This window comes from Pyxicephalus adspersus, chromosome 4 (assembly GCF_032062135.1).
Source record: "Pyxicephalus adspersus chromosome 4, UCB_Pads_2.0, whole genome shotgun sequence".
Classification (NCBI taxonomy): Eukaryota; Metazoa; Chordata; class Amphibia; order Anura; family Pyxicephalidae; genus Pyxicephalus; species Pyxicephalus adspersus.
Genome location: NC_092861.1, coordinates 26,736,782 through 26,763,074, shown reverse-complemented (window position 1 = coordinate 26,763,074; position 26,293 = coordinate 26,736,782). Strand labels below are relative to the sequence as shown.

Below are 26,293 nucleotides of genomic sequence, written 5' to 3'. Positions count from 1 at the left end.
TCATAGGATTCCTTGCTATGCTTTGACTATTTATTTCTGAACCAGTAAAGTTACACTCTAAATAGGTAGGTAGTCTGTCTGCAAGTCAGTTCAGTCTAACTCCATAATAAAATTCCTATTATCTACATCAGGAGACCTGATTTGCAGAAGATGTGGGCACCTACAGTGAGGATCTCAGATCACTAATATTTCTATGATTGTGGGCAGTTATTTAAGGGGCATCTATATGGAGTGATGTAGCCCCTATATTATTGAATTTGTCTTCTAGTTCACTGGATATGTGGGCAAAAAAGTACAGGCACCCTGATATTTTACCTCCTTGTTTCTGAGTGAGTAGCCATTGAATGGTGGTACTCATGGTCTTTTTTGTCATAGTTCTTGTTGATGACAAATTGATGTTGGTAGAGTTCTCATCTCCAAAAATGTGTAAATCTTGCAGCAAAGTGTCCTTAACACTAAAGTACCCTCTGTCCAAGTCCACCTTAACTACTTTTGCTGTCTTATATTTCAAAATTTAGACTGGGATGAATGGGACGATTTGCAACCAATTTTGTGCTTGGCCAACCGATTGCTTTTTAAATCAGTAATTAATTGGTTGGAAGCCACAAAATGATGCACACATGCACACCCTGTAACCATGTACCCCAATTACAATTCAGTATTTGCTGGCATTAAAGTTAACATATCTGCAGTCCCGTTTCATCCCAGCTTTTCCTCTTAAACACAATACAAACACATAATCTTAAAAAAAAGAAAGCACATTCCAGAAACATGCAAATTATTTATATGTATTGGTTCTGATTAATTGGAATGTTTTGTACAACATGTGTACTTTCGATCAAGATATACCAACATATCCAATTGACCAAATGAGCACAGAAAATCTGTTAGTAACAAAGTCAGATTTGACTGTAATACATTTTCATATTGAATTCAGATCTGATCATTTTATTGCAATCGGAAATCGATTCAAGTAAAAAAAAAAGTCTATGTTTATAGGGATTTATATAATTGCACAGTACTGTGAATCTTACAAATTAATTTTCGTAATTCAAAGAAGGAGCACAGAGGTAACCTAATCAGTGGACTGTTTGCTCCTTCATTATCACAGCTTTGTCCAAGATTTTAGTATTGTTTAGAAACACAAATAATAAAGGCACACTTGATAAAACTAAGAAATACAAAGGTGCAGAGGATATAAAGTAGGAAGGTGCAGAGGATATAAAGTAGGAAGGTGCAGAGGATATAAAGTAGGTACAAAGAGAGTAACAAATAAGCTTTAATTCTGCACTAGGAAAGTAAAGAATGAGATTTCTTGCCATGTACCAATTCTCAACTAATTATTATTAATTGTATTATTAATATTATTATCATTAATAATAATAAACAGGATTTCTATAGCGCCAACATATTATGCAGCGCTGTACATTAACTCATCTACATGATCCATTACCTGGCTATTCTGGGCAAAGATTTTAACACTAGGGGCGCTGTTCTTTCAGAATGGCCAAGTCACAGCCTTATTAAGCATGATATTTCAAAGTTACCCAATTGTTCATTTGATTTCCCAGGGGATTGTCAATAAATGGTATTGATTTGTTGTAGAGCAATAAAGTTGGAAATAACCCTATTTATTTCTAAGTCAGTTTCCCCTTCCTACCTATCCTTCCTAGTAATTTGCACACAAGACATAAAAGGATTATTAGTATTATCAAACTATATTATTGTCGCGCCAACATACCAATATACTATGCACCACTCTACAATAAATTGGGCATGCAAATGACAGAAGAATATAAACAATGGCACAGAAGGAGGGGAGGACCCCGCCAGAAAGAGTTTACAATCTAAGAGACCATGATGCCAATAGATGATACCATTGCATCTATCCTTCATTGCCTTGTATGATCTTGTACCGACCTCATTATTGCCAATCCTGTATAGTTGTTTAGGTAGGTAGTGGTTTTCACATGTATAGACAATGACTGCAACTGAATCATATAAAGTATTGAAGGGAGTCTTATCTAAACCATTCCTTAGGGACCGATATGTGATTAACAAATGGGTGGAAGTAAGGGTACAATTCAACTCCCAAAGAAAACTCACAGAACCTATACAAATGACATGCAGATGGAGGTAAAGTTAGCAATCAAACCAGTAATACATTGATTGCTATGTGTGTCAAACCCTCTACTCTTTAAAACATGGAACATAAAGAACTGAATCTACAAATTAAGGTAACATTTTTCAATTAGAGATAGTAAATACAGATCACATTCCTCTATGCCTTGAGGATCTTAGAATGTTCAGTTTATTGATGATCTTTGATGTGTTGAAGTCTCTTTTCTTCACTGGGTTGGAAAAATTAATTCAGTTTTAGCCCTTGTTTAGTTTGCAGCATTGATCAATTGCGGTGAAGGAGGAGAGGGGAGAGTGAAGAACCAGGAGGGCATTGGTGTGTTAGGTGTATCAATGAGTGGAATCACTATATCTAGGTATCTGTGCGTCACTTTAAATTTTACTTCAACATAGATAAGGGTTTATTTTTTCTGTCAAATCTCCTATGCACATGCATCTTGTCTATATTAGAAAACACACTTTTATTACAAATAAAGTATCAAGTCTTAGAGAGTTTTCTAAAGGATAGGGGATGAACTGGTCACTAGAGGTTTCTAGACAATTTCTGTGCCTTTGAAAGATTCAAATGACCATCGACGTTTGTATCATTGGGGTCTATTTATATTTACTCACTGGTCCAATTTCATTTCAAACCAAACCAAGGTGAACACAGAAAAAAAATAGAAATTTGGTGGTTTATTTAAACTTACTACAGGCTAGTGTAAAAATTATATACATTTTTACTATATTAAAACATCGGAATTATCGGGATCTTTCTCAGTATAACTGGTTATTGAGTGGATCCAGACACAGCTCTTGCCTCTTTGCTCTTGGCTCTTGCCATTTTCTCTATAAATAACTCTGAACTCCAGGTAATTTGTATATCCTTTCCTTGAGTTGTGAAAGTAAAGTGGAGTTCCATAAGAAAAGTCATTCAAGCATGCCATGCAACATCCATGCCGATGTCTCCAATGGGAATTGAACCTAGGACATGATGCAAGGCAACTTAGCCAACCTGTTTGCCTGTGTGCTTCGGGGCCGTACTAGCTCACTTTGCATTAACCTGGCTGTCATTTATCCCTGATTTGTGAAAATAATGTATGCTAGTCTATGAGTAATATATTAAAATATTACAAAAGTGCAATAGAAAGTGATTCATAAACAGTGGCTATGATGGGGAACTATATATTTGTACTGTCATTACTATAACGAACACCATTTATAAAATTGATATATTTTCAGATTCCCAAAGTCAGCTTCTCATTGAAATGCCCGATGAGTTCAACCTAACTGTCCCCACAGATCACACTGAAAGTCGGCGTTGTGCTTTTCTTGTGGCCATGTGTCTTGTCATCTTAAACACCAGCTTACACCTAAAAGACATATTTATTTTATGGCCATCATTATCCCCTGTGGGAAACATATTTCTTATATCTTGTCCTCTGTAGCAGTGCGGGTACCAGCTGCTTCTAGGAAACGTGTCCTTGGTGTGTGAACAGGAGGGCGGATATGAAGAGGGAAGCAGATGTACTGTGGTTTCCCATAGGGTTACTCGCCCTGTTGGTGGTCTATATTTTATCTGTCCCGCTTACTAGATACACAATAAAGCAGCATGACAAGTCATCTGTTTCAGAGCCTATAAAGTGCTGCACATAGTTTGATAAATATTGTCAGCCTTGTGGGTGATCTTTACGATGTAATGTTGGGCGCCCACACTGTATGGTAATAAATTATTTAATAAGCCAACGGGTTCAATGAAATGTGTAGCAATCCAACAACCAGTCAGAAATCATGTCATTGTTCTGAATCCATATGCTGGTAAATCAGCAATGTTATGGTACAATAAATATAAAACACAATCATTCGTTTTTATACTTACCTAAAAAAAAATATTGAAAAGAAGAAAAAAACATTATTTGGTGTAGTATGTTTGAAAATACCATTGAGCTCCCCACCTACTATACAGCTGTTTCTTACATTACAAAGGTTTGACTTTTGGATTTTAGGGTCATGACTAGCCGCTATAATGACAAGTGTTATCCTTCCAGAGCAAGCCAAGTAACTCCAGATAGGTGTGTATTATTAGGAGAATCACGCATGTTACTACAAGGAAAGAACCCCCCAAAACAGAAAACTTCCAGGTTTACCCTCTTTCTGGCCCAAGTGAAGCCAGCTGGGCAGTGTTCCTAAAATTGCACCAATTGGCTTGTATGTTTAAAAGCAGCTCCTGGGCTGCTTAAATGCTCAGGTTAAGCTCAGAGCAACTATTGCATTCCAAGCCGAAATAGGATGAGTATCTGAGCAATAAACAGGAAATTGCTTCAGATTGCCTAAAAGTTGTAAAAAATGCTGAGATGTAGAATGATGGCCAGGTAAATAAAGTTATTTATCTGTAGACAGTGGAAAATCTGTGCTAAAATAGTTCCAAAGTTGTTATGTGTAATACTCTGAGAATTATAACTGAGACAACTAGATTTCCATTACATGTTGAGTGTCTAAAAACCTCACCCTGTTATCAGTTGACGAGACAGATTAGTATTCACGTGTGGCTTCTAATTGCAGAGTCCTCAGTCCTTACGGGACACATGTTCTGGTTATAAAAAGCACACCTATTTTAGTTGTTAATTATTAATGGAAAAATTAGTAACTTTGAAACTCTCATTTGGACTTTTGTTTACTGTTAGTACATTATAAAGTTTTGTGCTATTGTTGTATTCCGTTGTGATCACAGTTCTACTCTGTACAGACTGTAGTTTCCAAATATGAGTCATGTTGTCACTGAGGGAACATTAGCACATGGGATTGCTGCCTCCCCGGTGGGAGGGATTTTCCTATCAGTGCATACTATTCATCATTATGCAGGCAGTGAATTAAATCAGTTTTAAAATATTTTCAATTGTTTGCTTGGGTATACCTGTAGAACAATGTCATCAGTTGATGCTCGGAAAAAAACTTATTTCTATATATGCAGTTCATGCACCATATTTACTCTTACATATTTAGTGGCCAATACAACCATACTGTACTTACATATGAAGGTACTGTTTTATAGTTTGTAAAACTACACAGAAGATGTGGTTTACTGCTACTTTTAACAATGTAAGTCTATTGAGTTGGTTGAACCGTATCATAAAAAAAGCATTCTGCTTTTCATTTCCATTGAAATTTTCTTTTAAACATGCCATAGCACAGAGACTGAAGAGCAGTAAGAGTATAGATCTATAGAAAATAATTTACCATTAACACATATCATGGGATCTATATAAATAGTTAATAAAAATAAAAAATACAGTGGGTAGAGTAGGTGAACCTCTATGTCTTTGCTCCTTTAATCACCTAAACCTATTGGCTCCTTGTGGTTTGGGAACTTTTAATGAAAAGGACGGCTATATCTATGTGCTTCTACTCCTACCGGTAGCAGCCAATCAGGTTTTACATTTCAATAGCTTAGAGCAATCAAACCATGAAATACGATTTCTGATTCCTAGCTCTGGGTTACGGTCAGGACTGGATTTCTATTTTTGAAGCTTACGGGCACACAACCTTTACTGCCCAATCAAACTGCCTTTTGCTAACATGACCTCAATCAGACAGAACATTTTCTTGATTTATTGTTCTTTTGCTCCTAGCAGCCAATCTGGTGTTACCTTTCAAGCGCTTAGAGCAGTCAAGCCATGAAATGTAATTTCCGATTCCTAGCTGTGGGTTACTGTCAGGGCTGGATTTCCATTTTTGAAGCTTATGGGCATACAACCTTTAGAACCCATTGAAACAGAATTTTGCTAGGTTTACCTCCACTAGACAAAACATCTTTTTGATTTATTGGTCCTAACCTGGCAGAGCAGATGTAAATAATCATACAAAGTATACATCATGGTGCAGATTTAGAGCAAAAAGAGAATTGATTGCTAATAGGCAACTCAGATTCAGACACTGCATCTTGAGAGTATGGGATGGGTGTCCCATGCTTCCCCAATGCTTAGTCCTAGTGACTGTGGCTTGACCAAAGAAACAAATAGGGTACATTTTATTCTTCACTTCCATTCTAGTAAAAATGTAGTCATTCTAGGATAGGAAGGAAAATCTTGGATCCAAATAGTAGTAAATTAATAATTTTCCCACCCATGCCCACTTAGAATCAAAGGCGAGACATACACATATAGGATATATATATATGTAATTGAACGTAATAAATATACAAGTAAAATTGTTTTCAAGTTTAAAAATGTCCCTCGCTGTTTGGTAGTGAAAGAGTGATGTTGTTTTCCCTTGTTGACTTAAGCAGCTGAGCTCACAATGACGTGAAATGGAAACATGTCCAGGGACACGGGACTTCCAGTCTGAGGGGAATAAGCAGCAGAGCAGGCCCGTGCGTACACTGGAAACAATTAACATCTTCCTTACTGGAGAATTATGTTTGGTTCCATGAAACAATAGGACAGATGGTGGTTTACATTGTGCAGGGATAGAAAGCATGTAATACTCCTATATACCTTATGTAGTATGTACTTTTCTTATAGTGGGCTTGATTTATTAAGGCTCTCCAAGGCTGGAGAAGATAGACTATCATGGGAGCACCTGGGTGATCCAGCAAATATGGAATAGATCTGGTCCAGTAGTGAAAACATATGCCAACTAATAGCAAATGATTTTATGGTTTGCTAGATCACCCAGGTTCTCCCATGACAATGTACCTTAATCAGTCTTGGAGAGCTTTAATAAATCAGGCCCACTGTAAGAATTTTTGTATTAGGAAGCTTCTACTGGCATCAAAAATGCATTCACGGTAAATGGTCAATACACTCAAATGCAGTTTATTATATTGGAGGACAAACCTGCTGAGATGAGTCAGATGCTGACTTTTTCTATGTCTGAAAGAAAGAATTGTCCCTGCTGTAGATCATAACTGTAGAATTTGGTGTTTTTGTTTACCTTTGTGTGTTCCATTGTGTTCTGTTTCATTTTCCATTATAGAAAATATATAAAATAATCCAACAAGGATTATTTTATAAAGGCCACATTAGGTGCCTAAATCTTGGAGCTCAAGAATACATATCTCACTACTTGGTGTTTTAAGAATAAGGCTAGTGTTATAAATGATGCTGGAGAGATATAACCAAACCAGATTCTGGCTAGTAGGCTTTTTTTAGTTGGACAAGAACAAAGGAAAATATATTGTCATTAGTTTTGCTTCTATTTGCCAATATTTAGGCTGTGGGCCTGTTGTCAATGTATAGAGCAGTGAGCATACTCATTGGCTGGTGGTCTTCAGGGGGTAGGACCATCTCTGACACCACCAGATAATAGGAAAGCATACCATTGCTTGCAACCACTAGACAAAACAAGCTGTAAAACAATAAAAGGGTATATGGAAATAAGTGTTTTCATGGCTGGTGGTCTGAAGGGCCATCCCACCCCTGATGGCAACCAGGCAATCAGAATGCTCACCATTGTATACCTTAACAACAAGCTTTCAGGCAATTGTCTACAGTGGTTTTAGGCAACAATGAGCTCATTCAGCAGTTAGCCCTTTGTCAATGTACACAGCTATCAGTGGCTGCCTGCTGTGCACTAAAACAAGATTATTTAGTTCTTCTAGAATCTGTATTAAAACAAAAACAGTAATCACCAGTTGTTGCAAGTTTGTGTAATTGTGATTCTCACTTTGTTTTAAAAAAAAAGATATTATAAGATCCTTATAATTTTCTTTCAGCTGTATTAAGCCTAGCTATTCTTACATAAATTATTTTCATCTTTTGAAGTCATATTGCTGATGGAGATTTTAACATTTTGAGTGTGTAATTGTAAAAAAAGGTTAAGAACCTCTGCTTAGATTTATTGCTTTACAGTTTATAGACATTTCTTATTTTAGATACTCTGATAAACAAGACCTGTGGTATTCTCTGTACACAATGTGCAAGCATGAACACACATAATCAACAGCAATGTGCCTCTTGAAATTATATTATAGTGTTGGCAAATATGTCACAGCTGCAGGTGTAACTAGACTGATAAACATAGAATTATGAAAATTAATGGCAGATGGATTTGATTTACTCATTTAGTCTGCTCATTTTCCTGTGATGTGACAAGGGCTTTTGGGCTGCATCCAATTATTGTTTTTTGATGTGACAAAGTACATGGGGATAAGAAGGTCATAGAGTTCAGTACTGCTAACTGCCTGCCTGATAATGCTATACTTTTCAGTTTAGGACTCTCATTATAAAGTAATCATACATTTTAAAAGGAAGGGGGGTGATGTTTTTAGTCTGGTGGACTATAGGAGGCCTTTTGCAAGGAATCTGTTTCAGGCTCTTTAAAGCTGATTATCATGGCTTTGCATGCATATGTTCCCCTACCATGGTGCCACTTAGAGCCTGTCTCTGCCAGGAAGTCGCTATGCTTTTTCAGCATGGAGTGCCAGTGTATCTGTATCCATTTTGTCTATGCAATGTCACTACCCTTTTGCCTTGAGAAAATTTACAATTGCAGCCATCCCCATGGCACAATAATGCACACACACACTGCCTACTACCATGGCACATAGTGTACATAATTATAAATCATTGGTGTCTGATCCTTATAGAAAAAGGTAGAAAAGAATGCCATGTTCTCTCCTGATCACCTGACCCCTCAAGATGCCATACCTGAAACCTCGTAGATCTGGGCTCTTCACTTCGCGCCTGGAGATCAGAGGGAGAAGACGTTTCCCCAGAACCTGCGGGGACCAGAAAGATGACGGGGGACAACAAAAGAGTGTTTCTTAGCTTAAAGTGACCCTGAGTACCGCTTTTTGCAAACGTAACCCCAAGTCACACTCGCGATCACCGCTAGGGAGGTTAAAACTCTCCAAGGCTGGAGAAGGTACACTTTCATCAGTGAACCTGAATGATCCAGCAAACCTGGAATGGATCTAGTCTAGGATTGAAAACTCTTGGTAATAAATAGCAGATGACTTTAAGAAATCAATTCTAGGTTTGTTGAAGAAAGTGTATCCTCTTCAGCCTGGGAGAGTTTTAAAAAATCAGGTCAGTGACTCAGTTTGGACAGGCACCTTTAATAATCTTCTATTTCTTGCTAGAAACTATTATAAGTCTTTTATATAAACCTATAAAGTCTTCTACTGATTATTCCAGTGCTTTTCATCATAAAAAACATAATTATGTTCTTATGGTGTTATATGGTTATTTCAGTGGATTATGGATATTTATAATTAAATATGTCTGTTCAGATCCTGTGTAGTTTATATCTGAAATCTATGGCTGGATTTACATTCTTATGGTATACGCTAACATAAATGATTTTTTGCATTAACATGCATTGTGTTAAATCGACCTTATTCATTTTCAAAGAGCTAGCAACACATAGCAATGCGGCATTTCCATTGCAGAGCATAAATGTTTTCGTGTGTGCATTATGGTGCATGGTATATGTGCTTTGGAAGGCAATTAAAAATAGATGGCAGAGGAAAGCACATTAATGTGAGTTGCTGTAATGTGTATGTTTTCCTTCACAATGACACAATGCATAACTATGACTCTGTAATCAGAGAGAAATTGTGATTCTCAGAAATACATTGTGGCTATGACCATTTACTTAAGTGTCAGCCCTGAGTACTTATGGGGTCAGTTCACCCAAGATGGTTATTGTCTTATAGGTGGAATCTGGAGGATTGCTGGGGTTCTGAGTTAAACATACAGAAGGGAAAGTTGGGCCATCTTGGTAATGAAATCAACAGTTGCATAGATCTCACCATCAAAATCCCCAATGTGTGAATGAAACCAATGGTTGGAGAAGAAAACCAGCATCTGTCAAACCCTGAAATACCCATTTAGGTTGACAAACCCTTTACCTGTCTGCTGCTTTCCATAAGCAGTGTTCAGTTATTTTATTGTTAGATTGTCCATTTTAGTTTTGTGTGGACCATAGAATGTAATAGACCATAGAATGTAATATATATATATATATATATATATATATATATATATATATCTTTGGTATTCCTGGTTCCTCTGGCCTAATAACAATGAATACTTTATGTGACTACATCAGCTTCACCCGAGATAGTTGCTTTTTGTTTTATCAATATGTATTTTCAGAACACATTTGTGTTCTTTGCAGTGCTTTTGGCTTTATATAAAGCTTCATCCTTTGTCCATTTTATGTTACGGTGACAAAGAACAAACCCTGTAGCTCTATCTCCCTTAGATTTGGGAGTGACAATAATGAACTCACCAGCTGGGGGCATTTTAAGTAAAGCCAATATCTCATTGTCACTGCATAGACCTCATCTTCCTTCTCTTCTCTATCACATGTACATGACCTCCTCTCTGGGAATGTTCTCAGCAATGGGGATTGAACTACTGCTGCCGCTGACGTACAGTTGAGTTGGCTGCTGGCGGATAATTCCAAAGTGTCTCTCAGGGACCTGTTCAGCTTGGCGTACTTAACCCTTTCTATCTGAGCCTTGTACATGTTTCTATCCAGGCTGTTTGTTATCTGTGGTCTAGTTAGCTGACTGATTGCAAGGATAAAAGCTCCCCAGCCTGTTTCTAGATTCCACATTAGCAGCTAATCTATCAGCAAGGAAAAAATATGCTCATTTCTGATATCCACATTATTATTTCATTTTACAAGACTGAGTAGCCACATCATTAAATGTTGATAAATGTTAACAGGAGAGTTGAAAGAAGTTTTTTCAGGCCATTATATACGTATTCCTATTATATTTGTAAATGCAAACCAGCAGGTGCAGGGTGCAGCATGTACTCAATCCCCTATGTGTCCCTTTTTTTTTAACAGTTTTTAATGATGATCATCAAAACACTCAAAATCAGTAAAGTATATGTAAACCTTTTTGGTACAATCTCATATAATATAACATGTTATTACAATTTCAAAAGTCAATCTTAATATTTAGAAATGTGAAGCTTTCATTAAACTCATTTCTGAACCTGCTAGAAAAGTTCTTGTTGAGACACTTCCTACATTTGGTCTCATCCCTGTTTTTCAATTGTGTCCCTGCATTGTTACATGACCAGTGTAAGGCATATGTAAAAACCTTCGCTGCTGCCACCAATAAATTCCCCACCCTCAAAACAGCAACCCCCTTTCATATAAAAAAAACACCAATACACAATATTTTGGAATAAATTGGCCACAGCAGCCCTTTTATTAATACAACAACATTTTAATTATAACAGGTATTCTTAACAGTATGGGTCCATGAAAACACCCCTCCATTTTCACCGTACCTGATCTACCACCAGGCCCCCAGGCGCCTTACCCCACCTCGGGGACAGTTAGCAGATCTTTATACTCCAATTCCGCCTCCACAACAACCTAGTGTCATGCAAGGCCCACCTTACTATCCAAAGATAACCAACTTTACTGTTCCCCATTTTATTTACATTTACCATTATCCCCCCTTAACTTTCATGAACCCACAAAAAAACCGCCTTGCTGCTGTGACAATACACCACCCCTTCTGAAAACAAGGGAGGGTGGGTGGGAGCGCAGTCCCCAGCATAGATTTTTCAAACAGCAATGTCCCCCATCCCATGCCACCACCTTTTAACCCCTTAATTCTTCACCTCCCCTTTTACTCCCACCAATCCTTGAAAATTATTTTCCCGCATTTACCTTGCACATACCCATTTTTCTCTTTTTTTTCTATAACATTTGCATACCCTTCTGACCCCTTAGTCACATACCTCTGCCACGAGGCACCTTACATCCTCAACCTCTCCTTCCCCTTCACTTGAACTTTTCACCCCCTCCATTCAGCTCAGCCCTCAATGCCCCCCTTGTCATGTGGCCTTTCGCTTATTTTTTTTTTTTTTTGCTTCGGGCCTGCTTTATGCACACAATATACAGACAAGGACCACTGTTGTCATTACAGGTAGTCCCCAAGTTAAGGACATTCAACATACAGACGAATCCTAGATAAGAACGAGGCTTCCCTCCTCGTTGTGTGCAAGACGAAGGATTGGCAGGGGGCGGTTTGCATGTTTGCAGAAGAAATCTTTTGCTAAACACAGCTGAGACTGAGCTCTTTTGCAACCTCTTGTAACTCTTTAATGTCCAAGACAAACAGTTGTGTCTTTTTGCATATCAAAGCACAGCTTGCTCCAAAAGTTAATGAATGTCTAAGTTCTATAAAGTTTTTTTCCTTGCTTTGTTTGTGATTAGCTTACAGTGAGGATTTTATACAGTAACTGACACCACACTGCCTAATATGTTGAGACCAACATCTGTCCTAAATGCATTTATTAAAGTAATGTACCTGTTACCACTTCAACTTATTCAACTTAAAGACTAAACCTAAAATCAACTTAAGACCAAACCTACAGTCCCTATCTCGTATGTAACCCGGGGACTACCTGTATAAAGAAACCTGTCCTGAGAACTGCAATGCAGCCACTACTAATCTATATGAGTTGAATAGATTGCTGGATTGAAAAGAGGCCAATTGAGATCAGCAGCACTGAGATGTAAGAAAAGCTGAAGGTTTGGTAAAGAACAGAGCAATTTAGCAAACAAAATTCCAGTTAGTTGGAGTTTACATTTACCTTTAATTTTTTCAATTGCATGTTTATTAATATAAGTGAATCTCCCAAACAACCCAGACTTCACTACAGTCTACAATCTGTGTATTTTATTTGAAAGCAGATAAACCATAAAATTCTTTTAAAAGATAATATAAAACACAGATTGTGCTGCAATACTCAAATATAACTCAGAACTGTCTGTGCAATACTTCGTTTACACCACTAGATGTCTTCAGTTTTCTGAGTTTAGTGACAGTGTCCCACCCACTTTAAGCCAGACTGTCATGGACCTGCCCCATGTGGCAGCATCATCACACAGTTTGGGCTCAGAGTATTTATTATGCGAACATTATTCAATGCAACAGTAAGGACCTAGTCTGCTGCCACCAGAGAGGGAAAGGACCCATGACAACATTGGACTGGTCATTAGGATCTTTTCAGATGTAATGTTAGGACACCCCTTGCTGCCATGATACTTACAGGAAGGTCTGTGAAGTAAACATTTGCCAGTCTATTACCACTGTTCCATAATATCTAATTGTTTTGGTTCTACTAATATGACAGGAGGAGATCAGGACATCTCTAGAAAAACTGTACTATGTCAGTACTACATATAACTCTTTAACCCTCAACCCAAGTTCTCTGCACTTTCATGTCCTGTCATATAGGAGATCTTCTAAGTTCAGGTACACTTTAACTCACCTCTTCACGATGCCTGCTGCTATACATCTCCCAAGCTCAAGGCAGGATTTTACTTATGTCTAAGTAATTTTTTGGGATATTAACAGAAAGTTGGATGATTCAAGAGAAATACCCCATATTATCTTATTATACACAAGGATATCATTTTCTGAAGTACCCCAGGACCCCCAAAACCCAGTGTGATCTTAAAGGTAAAGTACACCCGAGGGCAGAAAAGTTTATTACTGGCCTGACCTTCCCACCTCTCCTGCTGGTGTTGGTTACTGAGCCAGCCCATCAACCAACATTGAAGAACTCAGAATAGATTCACACTATAAGTATAGATATCCTTCCTGCCTTACCTTTGTCATCTCTGTCTGACCAGAATACCAACAACAAAAGCTTACCACAATCTCACACACTGCACCTAAAATCTTCCCTATGCTGGGAACTCTGAACTAGACTGAACTGTTGCACCATTTAGCCAACAAAATTTATCGGATGTGATTTCAATTTCCATCAGCTTCTTGATGACCAAAGATTGCTATTGCTAACTATATTTTCTTTTCCAATCTTGCAAAGTTTTCTGTCTTCTATTAGTTAGTAGTAGTAGTTACCATGACCAACACCCTCATCTTTCTTTTTCCTTGTGTTTTAATAATTCAGTTTCACATGTAAAGTGCTCATATAACTCTACTTGAAGCCAAAAGGCTGGAGACAATGCTGTATGAAGACTGTCAGAAGACATCATCCAGCACTGGCACCATGTGCATTATGTCTTATTACTCCCCAAGCACAAACAAAACTATATTGGAGATATCTATGCTGCAGTGTAACACAGCATGATGAGGACATCAGAAACCCCTATAGATAAATGGATTAGTATTAAAGGGAATCTCAACCCGAATAATCACAGCCAAATGACAAATCAACATTTTCTGTGGTCAGGACACTAAACTCCAATATAACTTATGAATGGGCATGAGCAAATATATAAGAATGAATTTAATAAATATTAATATGTTGTAATATTTTACAAGAAAGGCACACTTATAATATAATATAATAGGATTTATCTATGTTGTTTAATTCTAAACCCAAGAAGAAAAATGTAATGCATTGCAAATAACCAATCTATACACATGGCGGCTTTCATTTTCTCAGGCTTGTTTTTCAGTTGTTTTCACTAGGAGATCCATAGCAGTAATATATTTCCTGTCCTATGGTGACAACACTTACACTCTGTACTGTATCTACAGAGGATCAGTGTTGTCACTGTGGGACAAGAGGTGTTTTTTTAGAACTTTTTGGAACCTCTGTACATCTCTCTCTTTCCAGAACTAGAATGGGTGTGCTGCGGTTCGTTGAGATATCTAGAAAGAATGCTATTGTTGGTTTTCATTTTTACATTAAGCACACCATGCTAATGTGTTTCTCTATATTCTATTATAAAGCACACATACATAAGTAATAATCCCCCATTACAGAGGTGGAAATGTATATTTATTTAGCACTCTACTAGGTATTTACAGTGATTATGCCCTGTAGCACAAGTATCTAAAATTTGCCATGGCCATGTGCGTGTAAAAATGTAGCCATGTGTTTATTATACTACTGGTATGTTCTGAATGTAAAGAGACACTATTGTTATCTTTTATTTATAAAGCTCCAATATATTCTGCAACATTATAGAGAAAGTAAGGGTTGCTGATGATAAACCTGCATACATAGCAAGTACAGTACAGTATAAGAAGAGAAAAGGTCTGTGGTCTTGTATCAATTTGCAAATTTAGCTTACTTGACATTAGTTGGAGGTCATTCCAAAATCATTGTTGGTCAGTTTGTCCTATTGACCTCCCTCTGACTTCATATTGTTTGTATTCCTATTGTATTCACATAGACTTTTATGTGGAGCACAGTCAGATGAAAAAAAAACTTTGATTTGAAATGTATTTCTGTGTACAAGGCCCTTAGTATGAGATCATTAATTTGATGTTGTTGCTGGTTCTATTAAAAGTACCATTATATTTGTTTATTACGGTGAAATCTCCCTAAACTCTATGAAATAAAGCTACATTTTCATTAGGTAATTGAGTTCTAGCTTGTCTTACTCCCAGCACTTTGCACAAGAAAGCAGCAAAGGATCAGAGCTTGTATATTCTGAACAAGTCGTATATAGTTCCAGGTTCGCCTTGATTCACACTTTGTTGAGCAAACGATTTGTTCCGCAATTAGCCTCTAGCTGGGGAGCTTATTAAACCCAGAGATCTCCGGGGATCCGAGGCTTAAGGTCAAGGAGAAAGTGTAAATTACCTTAGCCGGGGAGGATGAAATGCTGGTGCTGCATGCAGAAAATGTACATGTATGGAGTGGAAGAGTCAATAGTAGTCTGTTATTTAAGCAAACACAAGCTGTGATGGACTGCAGTCTGCTATTACTTGGAAGCTTCAGTGTGGTGATACTCTGGGCACATACTGAATTTAAGGCAGCAGCTGGAATGGAACTGCAAATTAAATACACATACACAGAAAAGAGAAAGCTCCATGTAAACAGCTTGAGCCTTACAAAAAGAGATCCTATTCAGTCCTAGGTTCAGGCAAACAATGGATTAAAATGTATTTGAAAGAACCATTCAACAACTGATCCCTCTTTAAGGCAACACTTTATGCAAGTTTTAAAGAGCTAAAAGGCTGTAAAACAAAAAAGCTATTTTGTGTATTGAGTGATATTTTCTTTTTATAAAAAACGTATTATTCTAGAATAAACCCAGGGTGTTTTGCACCTAAAATCCTATAGTAAACTGTACACCATTCAATATGTATATTCCAGTAGCATACACTTCTTAATGGTGATTGAACAACATCTACAGGGATGAACTTGAAGCTTAAGTTGGGATTTTTAGCAAATTCACAAGTTTATGTAAATGAGTACCCTATATACTCGAGTATGAAGGTTTTTTTTATCCTTTAAAATGCCATACTAACCCAAACTGACCAACAACCCTGTCTGGTTGCCTTGAAATCCCAACAGGTACTGTGGCAGGTTATGTGGGCAAACTCAGATTGTTTTCCCCTGCCATAGTCCGAGGCTCTGTAACAGAACCAACAAAACTATGACTATTGGCTGCCAAAATACCCAGATTCTTTTTTTTTTTTTTTTTAAAGGACTATGACATAAAGCAGGGTAAATCTGCTAGGCATCTAGAACTCAGCTGTAAGGCCCTGGTGAGCACCAGTCCCCATCAGACATCAGTCCCCCAATCTAACACCGCAGCCTTCACCTTTAGTAAGCCCCCACTCAGCCTCAGGACACTGGGTGTGTCTCTCAGCACTCGGATGACCCCTGGACTTACTGCACAAGGGATGGTGTCTGAGAATGGGCTGGCAGCAAGCCAGGAGCCCATAGATAAAGTAGTACCAAGATTCCAACAGAGCCAAGTCCAGAATACAGAGCAGAGGTCATACACAGAATATCCGACCACCAAACAAAGTAAACAAGGGAAAAACACAATCAGAGTCGGAGTTACAGGCAAAAGGTCGGTCCAGGCTGCATACAAATGATAGGTCAGGAACAGACAAGGTCAGCAACAGAAAATCAGACAAAACCACACTTCAGCACAGATTAGCCCAGCTATACATTACAAAAGGCTCTGGTGACTGGGAGCAGAGAGGCTATAAAGTCCCAGCAGCCAATATCTGTGCAGGAGAGAGTCAGGAGCTGATCAGCCTCTAGAATCCCCTTCAGCTGTGCGTAGAGCAACAATGGATGCTGGGGATGCCAAAAATACATCAGGCTGCATGGCTAAAGGGAAGCAGGGGCTGCTGTTATCTTGGTTCTCCTGACTGCTGCAAATGACATTGCTGGACAGAACAAACAGTGTTTATTACTGCGATGGTGACCAGCACGGAGTCGCCGGACAGATGAGTATTTCCTAACACCACCCCTGGCATCCTTTACAGTAGATAGAAAGGGCACATATATATATATATATATATACAGATCTAAAATCATTAATATACTGCAAGCAGTATAAGAACTTGAACTAGGCTTGGTGTGAGCCTCTTGCTGCATACTGTACAGCAGAGCTCAAAGTGGAGACTGAAAAAGTGAAAAGTGATGCAGGGAGCTAATTAGGTGTTCAGAATGGTGGTATTACATTGATATAAGCTCATCGACGTACTGCTTCCCCTTTCCTTGTCCATACAACAGGGTGGGAATGGAGGTGAGGAGGGGGCTTGTATGTGAATGTGAAACTGCAGCAGGTTAGTATAATGTTCCCTCTCCTGCCAGTCAGCACTTTTCTTTGTGTCAAGGAGGTAAAGCTATGTACAGATGCCACATAGACATGAGATGATTGTCGCAAGAAACTTTCTTTGATGATCATTTGCAGTTACAGATAAACAAATGAGCACTGTACACACAGGGCCATTCTGTTCAATGGAGAGAGGAGAATAAGGGAGCTACACCCCACTGTATAGTCCTCGATATGCATGCACAATTGTCGATTCTGATCGTGGGACAGCACATATCAGATTTTCGCCCGAGATGAGCTGGTCTGATGGTCTAATATTTAATATAAGTAGGTAGCTTAAATCTCAGAATTGCAGGGACAAAAGAACAAATGGCTTGATAGGTAAACCAGCCTCTGCCTCTCACACATGCAAAGTAATTTATTTGTGGATTTAGCTGTTTGCCTGGCGTTTACCATTAAGTGCTAAATTTTGATTAGAAAAACTTCTTCTAGGGTCACAGCTTCCACTGAAAGATAAGAAATACACTTGAGAACTCTTCTCTGAATGTGTTAGAAAATCCTTAGGTTCCCATATAAAGGAAATAGGTGTTAGCCTTCTAGAAAAAGAATGTCAAAGATTGTGAAAATTGGAAATTCCACTAACCCGTGAAAAGGACATTAGACTGCAGGGTACAGATGAGATTATAATGACTCAATATCTTTTATATTAGACAAACTCCTCATCTTCCATTTGGGGAACACAGTGCATTAAAATAATTCTTTGGCTCAGGATAAAATGTCTTAAAATTTCCAGGCTTTATCACTTTTATTCTTCAGTAAAAATAAATGTGGTCTTTTGCTGTGTTCTGTTTGTGCCAGATGTTCACAGATTCTCTATTGTGTATTGAAGAGACACTTAAAGGATGCTTCAGTATGGAAGAATGTGCTGTTACGATTCCTTTGTCAATGTGAAGGAGTGATTTGCACTTTGTATGGGGAGTTTATTTTTTTTCTAATTTGCATATACGTGATCATTTCATCATCTTTGGAGAATAGATAGCTTGCTTATTTGCATATTTGTCATTTTTAAAACTTTCAGGAGCGGCAGATCATATTTTCTTTGGGGAGGGGGTTACAATAATAATGAACTGTAATGGAACAGTGCCAATAATGTATAATTATCATTTTACTCTAGTATAAGGCATTGAACAAGGTCCTTTTTGGAAATTTCAAAACAGTTTTTTGGAGGAAATAATTTGAAGGATGCCTAGTGATCTTATATTAAATGAAAGGTTAAGGTATACATTTTAATTTTCAGAAGGAGAGTTTGCATGTCCAACATTTAGGAGCTCTATATTGCAAACCACTAGTCAGTGGGGTTAAGTGGAGTTATTTAGGCAAAATTTTAAATTGTGCTGCCATTGAAATTCCCAAATATGCGTATTGAGCAGTTTAGGTTAATTTACTTGTACAAGAAATATTTTTGCTAATCCCTACTGATCATTGGGTATTTAATGTAATTACTTGTAAAATGTTGGTTTATATGTCTTTGGAGATGCATGAGCTCTATTTGATTAATTCAAACCAATGTGTGACTCACATCAGTACTTTGAAAAGAGCATCAAAAATATTAACACTCATTAACACCTATTTATTAGGTCTTTATAGAAACCTGAAATGCTAAAAGAAAGAATTTTTAACTCCTTTAAGCTCCTTGTTAAACCAATAGGATACAACAGTGAATAAGAGAAGCATGTGCTGTCCTGATAGCCATAAACATTTATAGAAAGAAGACGGATAGTTGTCAAAAGCAATACCTTTTATTCTCTAACTTAACACATTTACCATTGTAAGCTTTCAGGAAAGTTTATAGAACCTTCCTAAAGTGAAGATAAAAATGTTATTGAAATGAAATGAAAAATTGGAAATGTACATACACACTTGCAGTACATAAAAGTAATGTATCAATAAAGAAGAAATATTGGGTGAGGGTTTACTCGTCTCACCCGTACTTTGGAAGACCTTACTGTGTTGCTGTCTTTTCTTCTCTCCCCTAATATATTTCTTATATATACCTTTCCTTCATGTACACCAAACTTTTATGAATATAGATCTGCATCTTCTTTTCTATTTGAATCTTCATGCTTAAATTCAGTTTTACCAAAATTTTACCAAATTGTTTCCAAAATGTTACCAAAAGATAGATAGCTATACGTTTTTTGATGTACCTTTTCTGCCTATTGTATTTATTTAAAAAGCAGGTCTCCAAATTGCATAGTGCTCAGTGCTTTTTCACTGATTCACAAGGGAGTCAGTGCTCGTATGGTTCTGGCTTTCATATATAAATAATAGCATCAAGTTGTGGTGTGCAGATGCTTAGTTGCAATAGATAGACATGATCGATAGCGATCTGCTATCTTCCTAAAGCAGCAGTGACATTGGAATAGTTTCAGGTTGAATTGTCATTCGGCTTTTTTTGCCTTGCCTAGGTAGATCCCTAAAAATCATATAACGTACCATGTGCACTACATTGGGATATTCTTATAGGGGAATATATTGGCACTGCCTATGGAAACCAACCAACTTTCAGATTTAATTGTGTAACTCGTGATTGGATTTTTACTGCATCTGCTATGTTCTTTTTGTTGTAGGAACGAGGACCAGTGTTTATGCTAACTAACAACTACATATTATCAACAATGTTATATTTATACCCATATAATCATATCTAAATTATCTTTCCTTTCTGAAGTCCATATACCTAGTATAAGAGTTATTAAAGAGGAACTAAACTTAAATGAGAGAAAATTGTGAGCTCACAGGTTCATTATTGTAGACAGGATAGTTGATGTCCTTTTTGCAATAAATTATACTTACTGTACATGTCTGTTGCAATATTTTCTCATTGTGCCATGTCTGGTATCCTGGTATACCCCTGGCTGGTGGAAATGGTTCACAAGATTGAATTCTTGTGCAGGTGAGGGTGTTACAATGGCTGAAATATGGGAACCCAGATGAGGACCCACAATGGAAAAAGGACAGGTGAGTGTAGCAAATACATTGTGATAAGGCAGGTAAGTGTATTTTACGTTGCTTGTCCCTTCCTCAATAAATGATCTGTCTGCTCACAATTTTTTCATAGGTTTTGTATATAATAAGTAATTTCCCAGAGACTAGTGATGGTTGGATAGTTCCAATCAGAGTTGATTGCAAATCAGATTGGAACTATTCTGACACTTGATTGGAACTTGGAATTTGAGCAATCCAAGCTTTGATCCAACATTGCATTACCTGTCATTGACACGCATAGTACGGCTCTTTTAAAATATACAAATTCTGACTTGGAATTTAAAAATCTGGTCTTATATCCTGATTGATCTGAAATCAGAATTTTTGTGTTGCGAGCTTCTCCTAGACCTTTAACTTTTTAACTCCTCAAGAACCCGTGTAATGCTATAAAACCCCACACTCAGTGCAGGTCAGTGCATCTTTGTATGAAAAAAAGTTGCTAAAATGATGATCACTTTGATAGCAAACCATTATATATTTTTTTGACAGGTACTTAATTGCTCCTTTTGCTCAAAGTTTTAATCATAGATCCTCTTTAAGGAGTAAAGAGGAAAACAGGATATATACAATTTTTAGTGGTTGGACTTTAATGAAAAACAGCATATGGAAATAATACAATTGTGTTTAGCAAACAAGTGCTTGTTTTATTATTTGAAACAAAATAAAATGATAGCAAAAATGTGATCTTTTCAAAGGGTAACCAGCATTCCTCATTGCATTATTCGTCCCATAACAATTAACTGTGACCTTTAAATCTGCATATGTCAATAAATAAATCTTTAGTAAAAAAATCAATGCAAAGAGAAATGATAAAGATGAATGCAAAGATATGCAATGCACAGTAAGCTATGCCAACCAATCAGAAATAATCTCTTAGATAATGCTGCAATTGAGATTTTTTTTTATTGAGTATGACCATTGCTTTAGAAGGCTGCAAGACTCGTCTAGGTCATTCTAATGTAACATATCATCCAGCCCAGGAGTTACCAGAATGTTATTCAAACAGGAGGCAAGTATTATCCTCCATTGCTGACATTGTATAGGGGAATGACATGTCTTTGTTTTTCTTAATACAGTACTGCCGTCCGATGCACTGCACCCCTGTGTTCTTACATCATGTACAGGTGAGAGGCACTTGTGTAGACATATCATCACATAGTGGTCATACGTCTGTCATAGGGGTCACTGAACCCAGGACTGTGTAGATCTATGTACAATGTCGTCATTTGTGTCCATGTTCATTACCAGTGTCTACCCATAGCATTGATACTGCATATAGTATGTTGGGACTTATTAAAAAAGTGTTGTTAAAAAAAAATTAAAAAAGAATAATTAAAAAAATGGCTTCTGTAACCTTTAGGAGAAATTTAAAGTGAAAACTAAATAAATGCCCAAAAAACATCAATTTTGCCTACCCTGTTGGCTCTCAGTTTTACTTGTACCTACTAATTAACAATCTAGCTTTGAATAGTGGTAGCAGGCCTAATTAGTAATTATATGACACTTCAGCTGGCACAAATTAGCTCTTAGTAAGTTGCAGGGGTACATGTTGTTCATTTGTAGCATCTACATGTATGAGCACTTATTATTGGATTTTTATATTGGAGTTTGCAGTCATTATTGAAATACACTGTACAAAGTACTTCTGTTTTGCCTTTACAAGTTCCACTGTCCTTTTCTCCAAAATGTCTATTATATTTTTTAGGTAAACTTTTTTTACATTTGATATCATCAGTCTTGGGCCATGCCATACAGGTTAATCAGAAGGATCGTCAGGGTGCTATACATTGTTGTTGCAGAACAAAGGCGAGAAGGAGTGATGGAGTAATGCCTTCATGACAGGGTGCCAAGAGCAATGTTTGTGGTGCAAAATAATGCTAGAAGAAAGGGGGTTACTGAGCTAATTGGGGGTGAAAAAGGAGAAAGGAGGGGTCAGGGAGATAAAAAACTAGAAAGTTTCCCACTCACCTGTCCTCTTTTTGTAGTTGGTGCTTTATGCGGTGATTTGGTTGGAAGCTGGTTTTCTGTAAGGTAGTGGTTTTGGAGGTGTTGTGGAGTGTGGGGAACCCATTTGTGGTACGGGTGTCCTCTGAGTTTGAAAAAAGGGCTGGTAAATAGGCAAATCTGTTTGAGCAGGTATTGAGAAATGGGGAACTGAGTAGCCAAAGGATGGCTTGTTGAACAAGGGACTGTCAGGCTACAAAGAAAATGGTTTGATGATATTGGATCTTCTGCAGCTTCATATACACACTGAGAGAAGAGTTAAGCCTTTAAAGATAAACAGTTATCGTTTTTTTAGATTTTATTACTTTCTGTGAGATTACCTGAGAGATATTTGTTCTGCCCCTATGACACCAGAACAAAAATGGAGGAGCTGATGAGAAAAATGGTGCAATGGTAACAATATTGCTGGGCGTTCTAACTTTTAGTCCTTGGTCTGTAAAATGTATTCTTGTATGTGTTCTAACAAAAAGAGAGGGGAAATGTTTCCAAGAGAATCACAGCCAGAAACTAAGATCCCAAACTAATCCTTTCCCACTCTATCCAAAGAAGCTTTTAAAAGATGGAACTCTGAAATAAAGAGCCCACAGTTTTCTCTACCATGCCAATTCATTATGCTTGGACTCTTTGCAGTTTGAATATCTTTTATTGTTGGTTTTAAAAAAACCTGCTATATGGCCAAGGGGGGGTATACGGGCTACAATTAGCTTCTGTTAGGAAATTTTATTATTATATTTTATCTGTCTAAGTGCAGCTGCTCAATTTTCCTTCTGTTTCCTGCATTTTTTTCTCACCCAGTTTATTTGATTTACAGTCCTACTGAAGTTTTCAGAACCATTGGTGACAATTTGTGGGATAGACAGGGCTAATAAATTTAGTTAGAGGTTGGTTTAGCCTCAAGAAGAGAAGACCTGTTTCTTTGAGGAGAAGCAAAGACGTGGCCATGTAGTTATCAGACCCACTATTGCCACATCATTGGAAGAATTATAGTCAAAGTTATGTATTATAACAAGGTCTGGAACAGCTGAGCAAAGAAATGTACTTCATTAGGAGGTCATGACCAAGTGGCAATAGTTGTGAGCATAAAGGTTTTAATTTTGAAACTCCAAATAGATCAAATTCATAGAACGATGAATAAAAGAAATCTTTTGATTCACCAAGCTTGTGATAGTATCTGTACAATTCCTTCCATTAATTGTTTCAGCAGTATAAGCCCTCACTTCCATCATTACCTACTGCTTCCAGCCCATGACATATACAGTTTTGATATATGGCTGGCAGACAAAGGAATAGTTATTAGTGTTATATATAAATCTGTGATTTTGCTGGCTTCTGTATAAGGTGTTCATATCACTCAATGGGGAATTACTAAGAGCAGTTAGTAAGCAGTTTTCACTTTTTGTGACACCCCGTTTACAAAATGGTCTTCGAAAGCTTGTTGCAATACATTGCTCTATGATACGGTTCTTAGCATTTCACTTTAGGACTAAGTCTATGTCAGTATATATATATATATATATATATATATATATATATATATATATATATATATTGTGAAGGGGTATGATTTAGGAATTATAAGAATTGTAATGTTTCCATGAGAATATGAATTACTAGTGCTAATACTAAACCATGGAAAAGGTACCCACATACATTAGACCCTTGTTGTCTAAAATTTGGACACATATAAATGAAATTCCCGTTATCATCCCAACTCTGGCAGCAGCTGTTAATCTTGTAAAATTAAATTCACAATAAATGACTGCAGCCTGCGGTGATTCCCTATCAGAAAAGACCGATTCTGACAATAGTAGGCTACATTTAAAGTTAAGGAGGGTGGACTTTTGGTGTTCTTTTACCTTCTTTAGACTATTTTTTCCCATACTACCGTCTTAATGAAATGTTTTTGTGGCAAATGAGGAATGCCTGTTTTTTTTCAGAATATGGAAATCCAAACATGTAGTATGATTTATGTTTTACTTAAGTCAATATAATATTAGCTTTTGCAATATGTTACTTCCCTCAGATATTATGCTACTAATTGCAAATATGTGTACAATACATTCACAAGATGTTCATGTGTTTAATAACTTAAATTAAAGTTGCCGAAAGTCACGAAGATTTTGATAACTGTATTTGTTTATAAAAATACTAATAACGTGGTTATATATTTGAAAATTAAAATATATAAATATATTTATATATATATATATATATGTATATATATATATTTAAAAATATATATATATACTTGGAAAAACAGCTATTGTCCCCAAAAGCTAATTTAACTCTCTGTAATATGGAACTATAGTATAGAACTGTAATATAGAACTATTATATGAGCCAATCAGCTGCACTGCATTCACATGTGCTAGCAAACAACATGCAGACAAAAGCGGAAAGCAGGGGAAGTACTGAGTCCTAGGCTGGGATCAGAGAAGCTGTGCTGACATAGATGTGTGCATTTTAGGACCAGAAGGGCAGATAAAATAATTAAATGAGGTTGTTTGTCCAAAGGTTCCTTAATATAATGAGTCAAGGGGTATTCTAACAATTTCTTTTAAGACAGCTTTTTTTTAAGGTTGGCATAGATGGCTCAGTGGTTAGCAGCCTCACCTATAAAGTGCTGAGCCCTAGGTTCAAATCCTGGCTAGGACACTCTCTGCCAGGAGTTTGCATGGGTTTTTTTCTGGGTACTCTGGTTTCACCTATACCTACAAAATCAGTTGTCCTCTATACGTTTGTAAAATTAGCGTCACAACTACTGCACGGGTGCAATTTAGATGTGTGGAAATAAGCAAAAAAAAAAAAAAAAAAGTCAATTCGTCTCCGGTTTGCACACTTATCATTTCTTGACTGAGGTAGTCGAGCCAGTCTGCTTAGTCCAGTTGTTAGCACATTTCAAAATTTGCTGATGTTTAAGTCTTCATTCAGTTGCCATTAATAAAAAATTCAGGTCAGCTTTGCAAAAATTCTGAAAATGCATTTTGTTCTTAATGAACATTGTTCCACACTATTATGTAACTTGTTCTATCAAAATAAATTGAGGATCAACTGCATTTGAAATACAATTTACAATATATGCTTGTTTGATGAAGCCTTTCATCATGTATACTAATGATTTCACTTGCTATTCTATGAAGATATTTAGAAAAATACACAATATCAGTGCCAAACTGAGAAGTAGATTTTTATTAAAGCTTTATTTTGTATGAATGTAATGAAATTTAACAGTTGATGAATGTGGAATTGTGTGTCATCATTACACAATCGTGGTTTAAAATTCTAAGTGTTTGTTTTCTGTTTCTCTTACAGTAACCTTACTTGATTCTATGTCAGCTGCAGGAGACCTGGGATGGGTGGCATATCCATCAGAAGGGGTTAGTATAAGAAATGCATATCTTTCTAATGTACAGTTTAATTGAGGATCCTTTCGGTCCAACATTATATTCCAAGCTAGCCAAATTCAAATTACCAGTTTGAGAAAACATGCATGTACTTATGTCTGTATTGTTGTCATACAAACCTTGACACATGGGCTGTGGCCACCCTGGACTGGAGAAGATATTGCTAAAAGTAAAGTGACAATAGGATGCGTAAAAAATATCTTATACAGGGTATTTAGCTGGTAAAGCTCATTAGA

General features: G+C 37.0%; 1 protein-coding gene across 2 annotated transcripts in view; it reads left to right on the top strand.

Annotated features, from left to right (window-relative positions):
- LOC140328199 (ephrin type-A receptor 3-like) overlaps nt 1-26,293 on the top strand; it is a 121,755-nt gene that overhangs the window by 3,114 nt on the left and 92,348 nt on the right. The window contains exons 2-3 of one of the 2 annotated variants that reach the window (XM_072407603.1): nt 21,726-21,773; nt 25,966-26,030. In XM_072407603.1, the coding sequence (XP_072263704.1) occupies nt 21,726-21,773; nt 25,966-26,030 (113 nt within the window). The remainder of the gene's footprint in view (nt 1-21,725; nt 21,774-25,965; nt 26,031-26,293) is intronic. The other variant, XM_072407604.1, reaches the window with a different exon arrangement.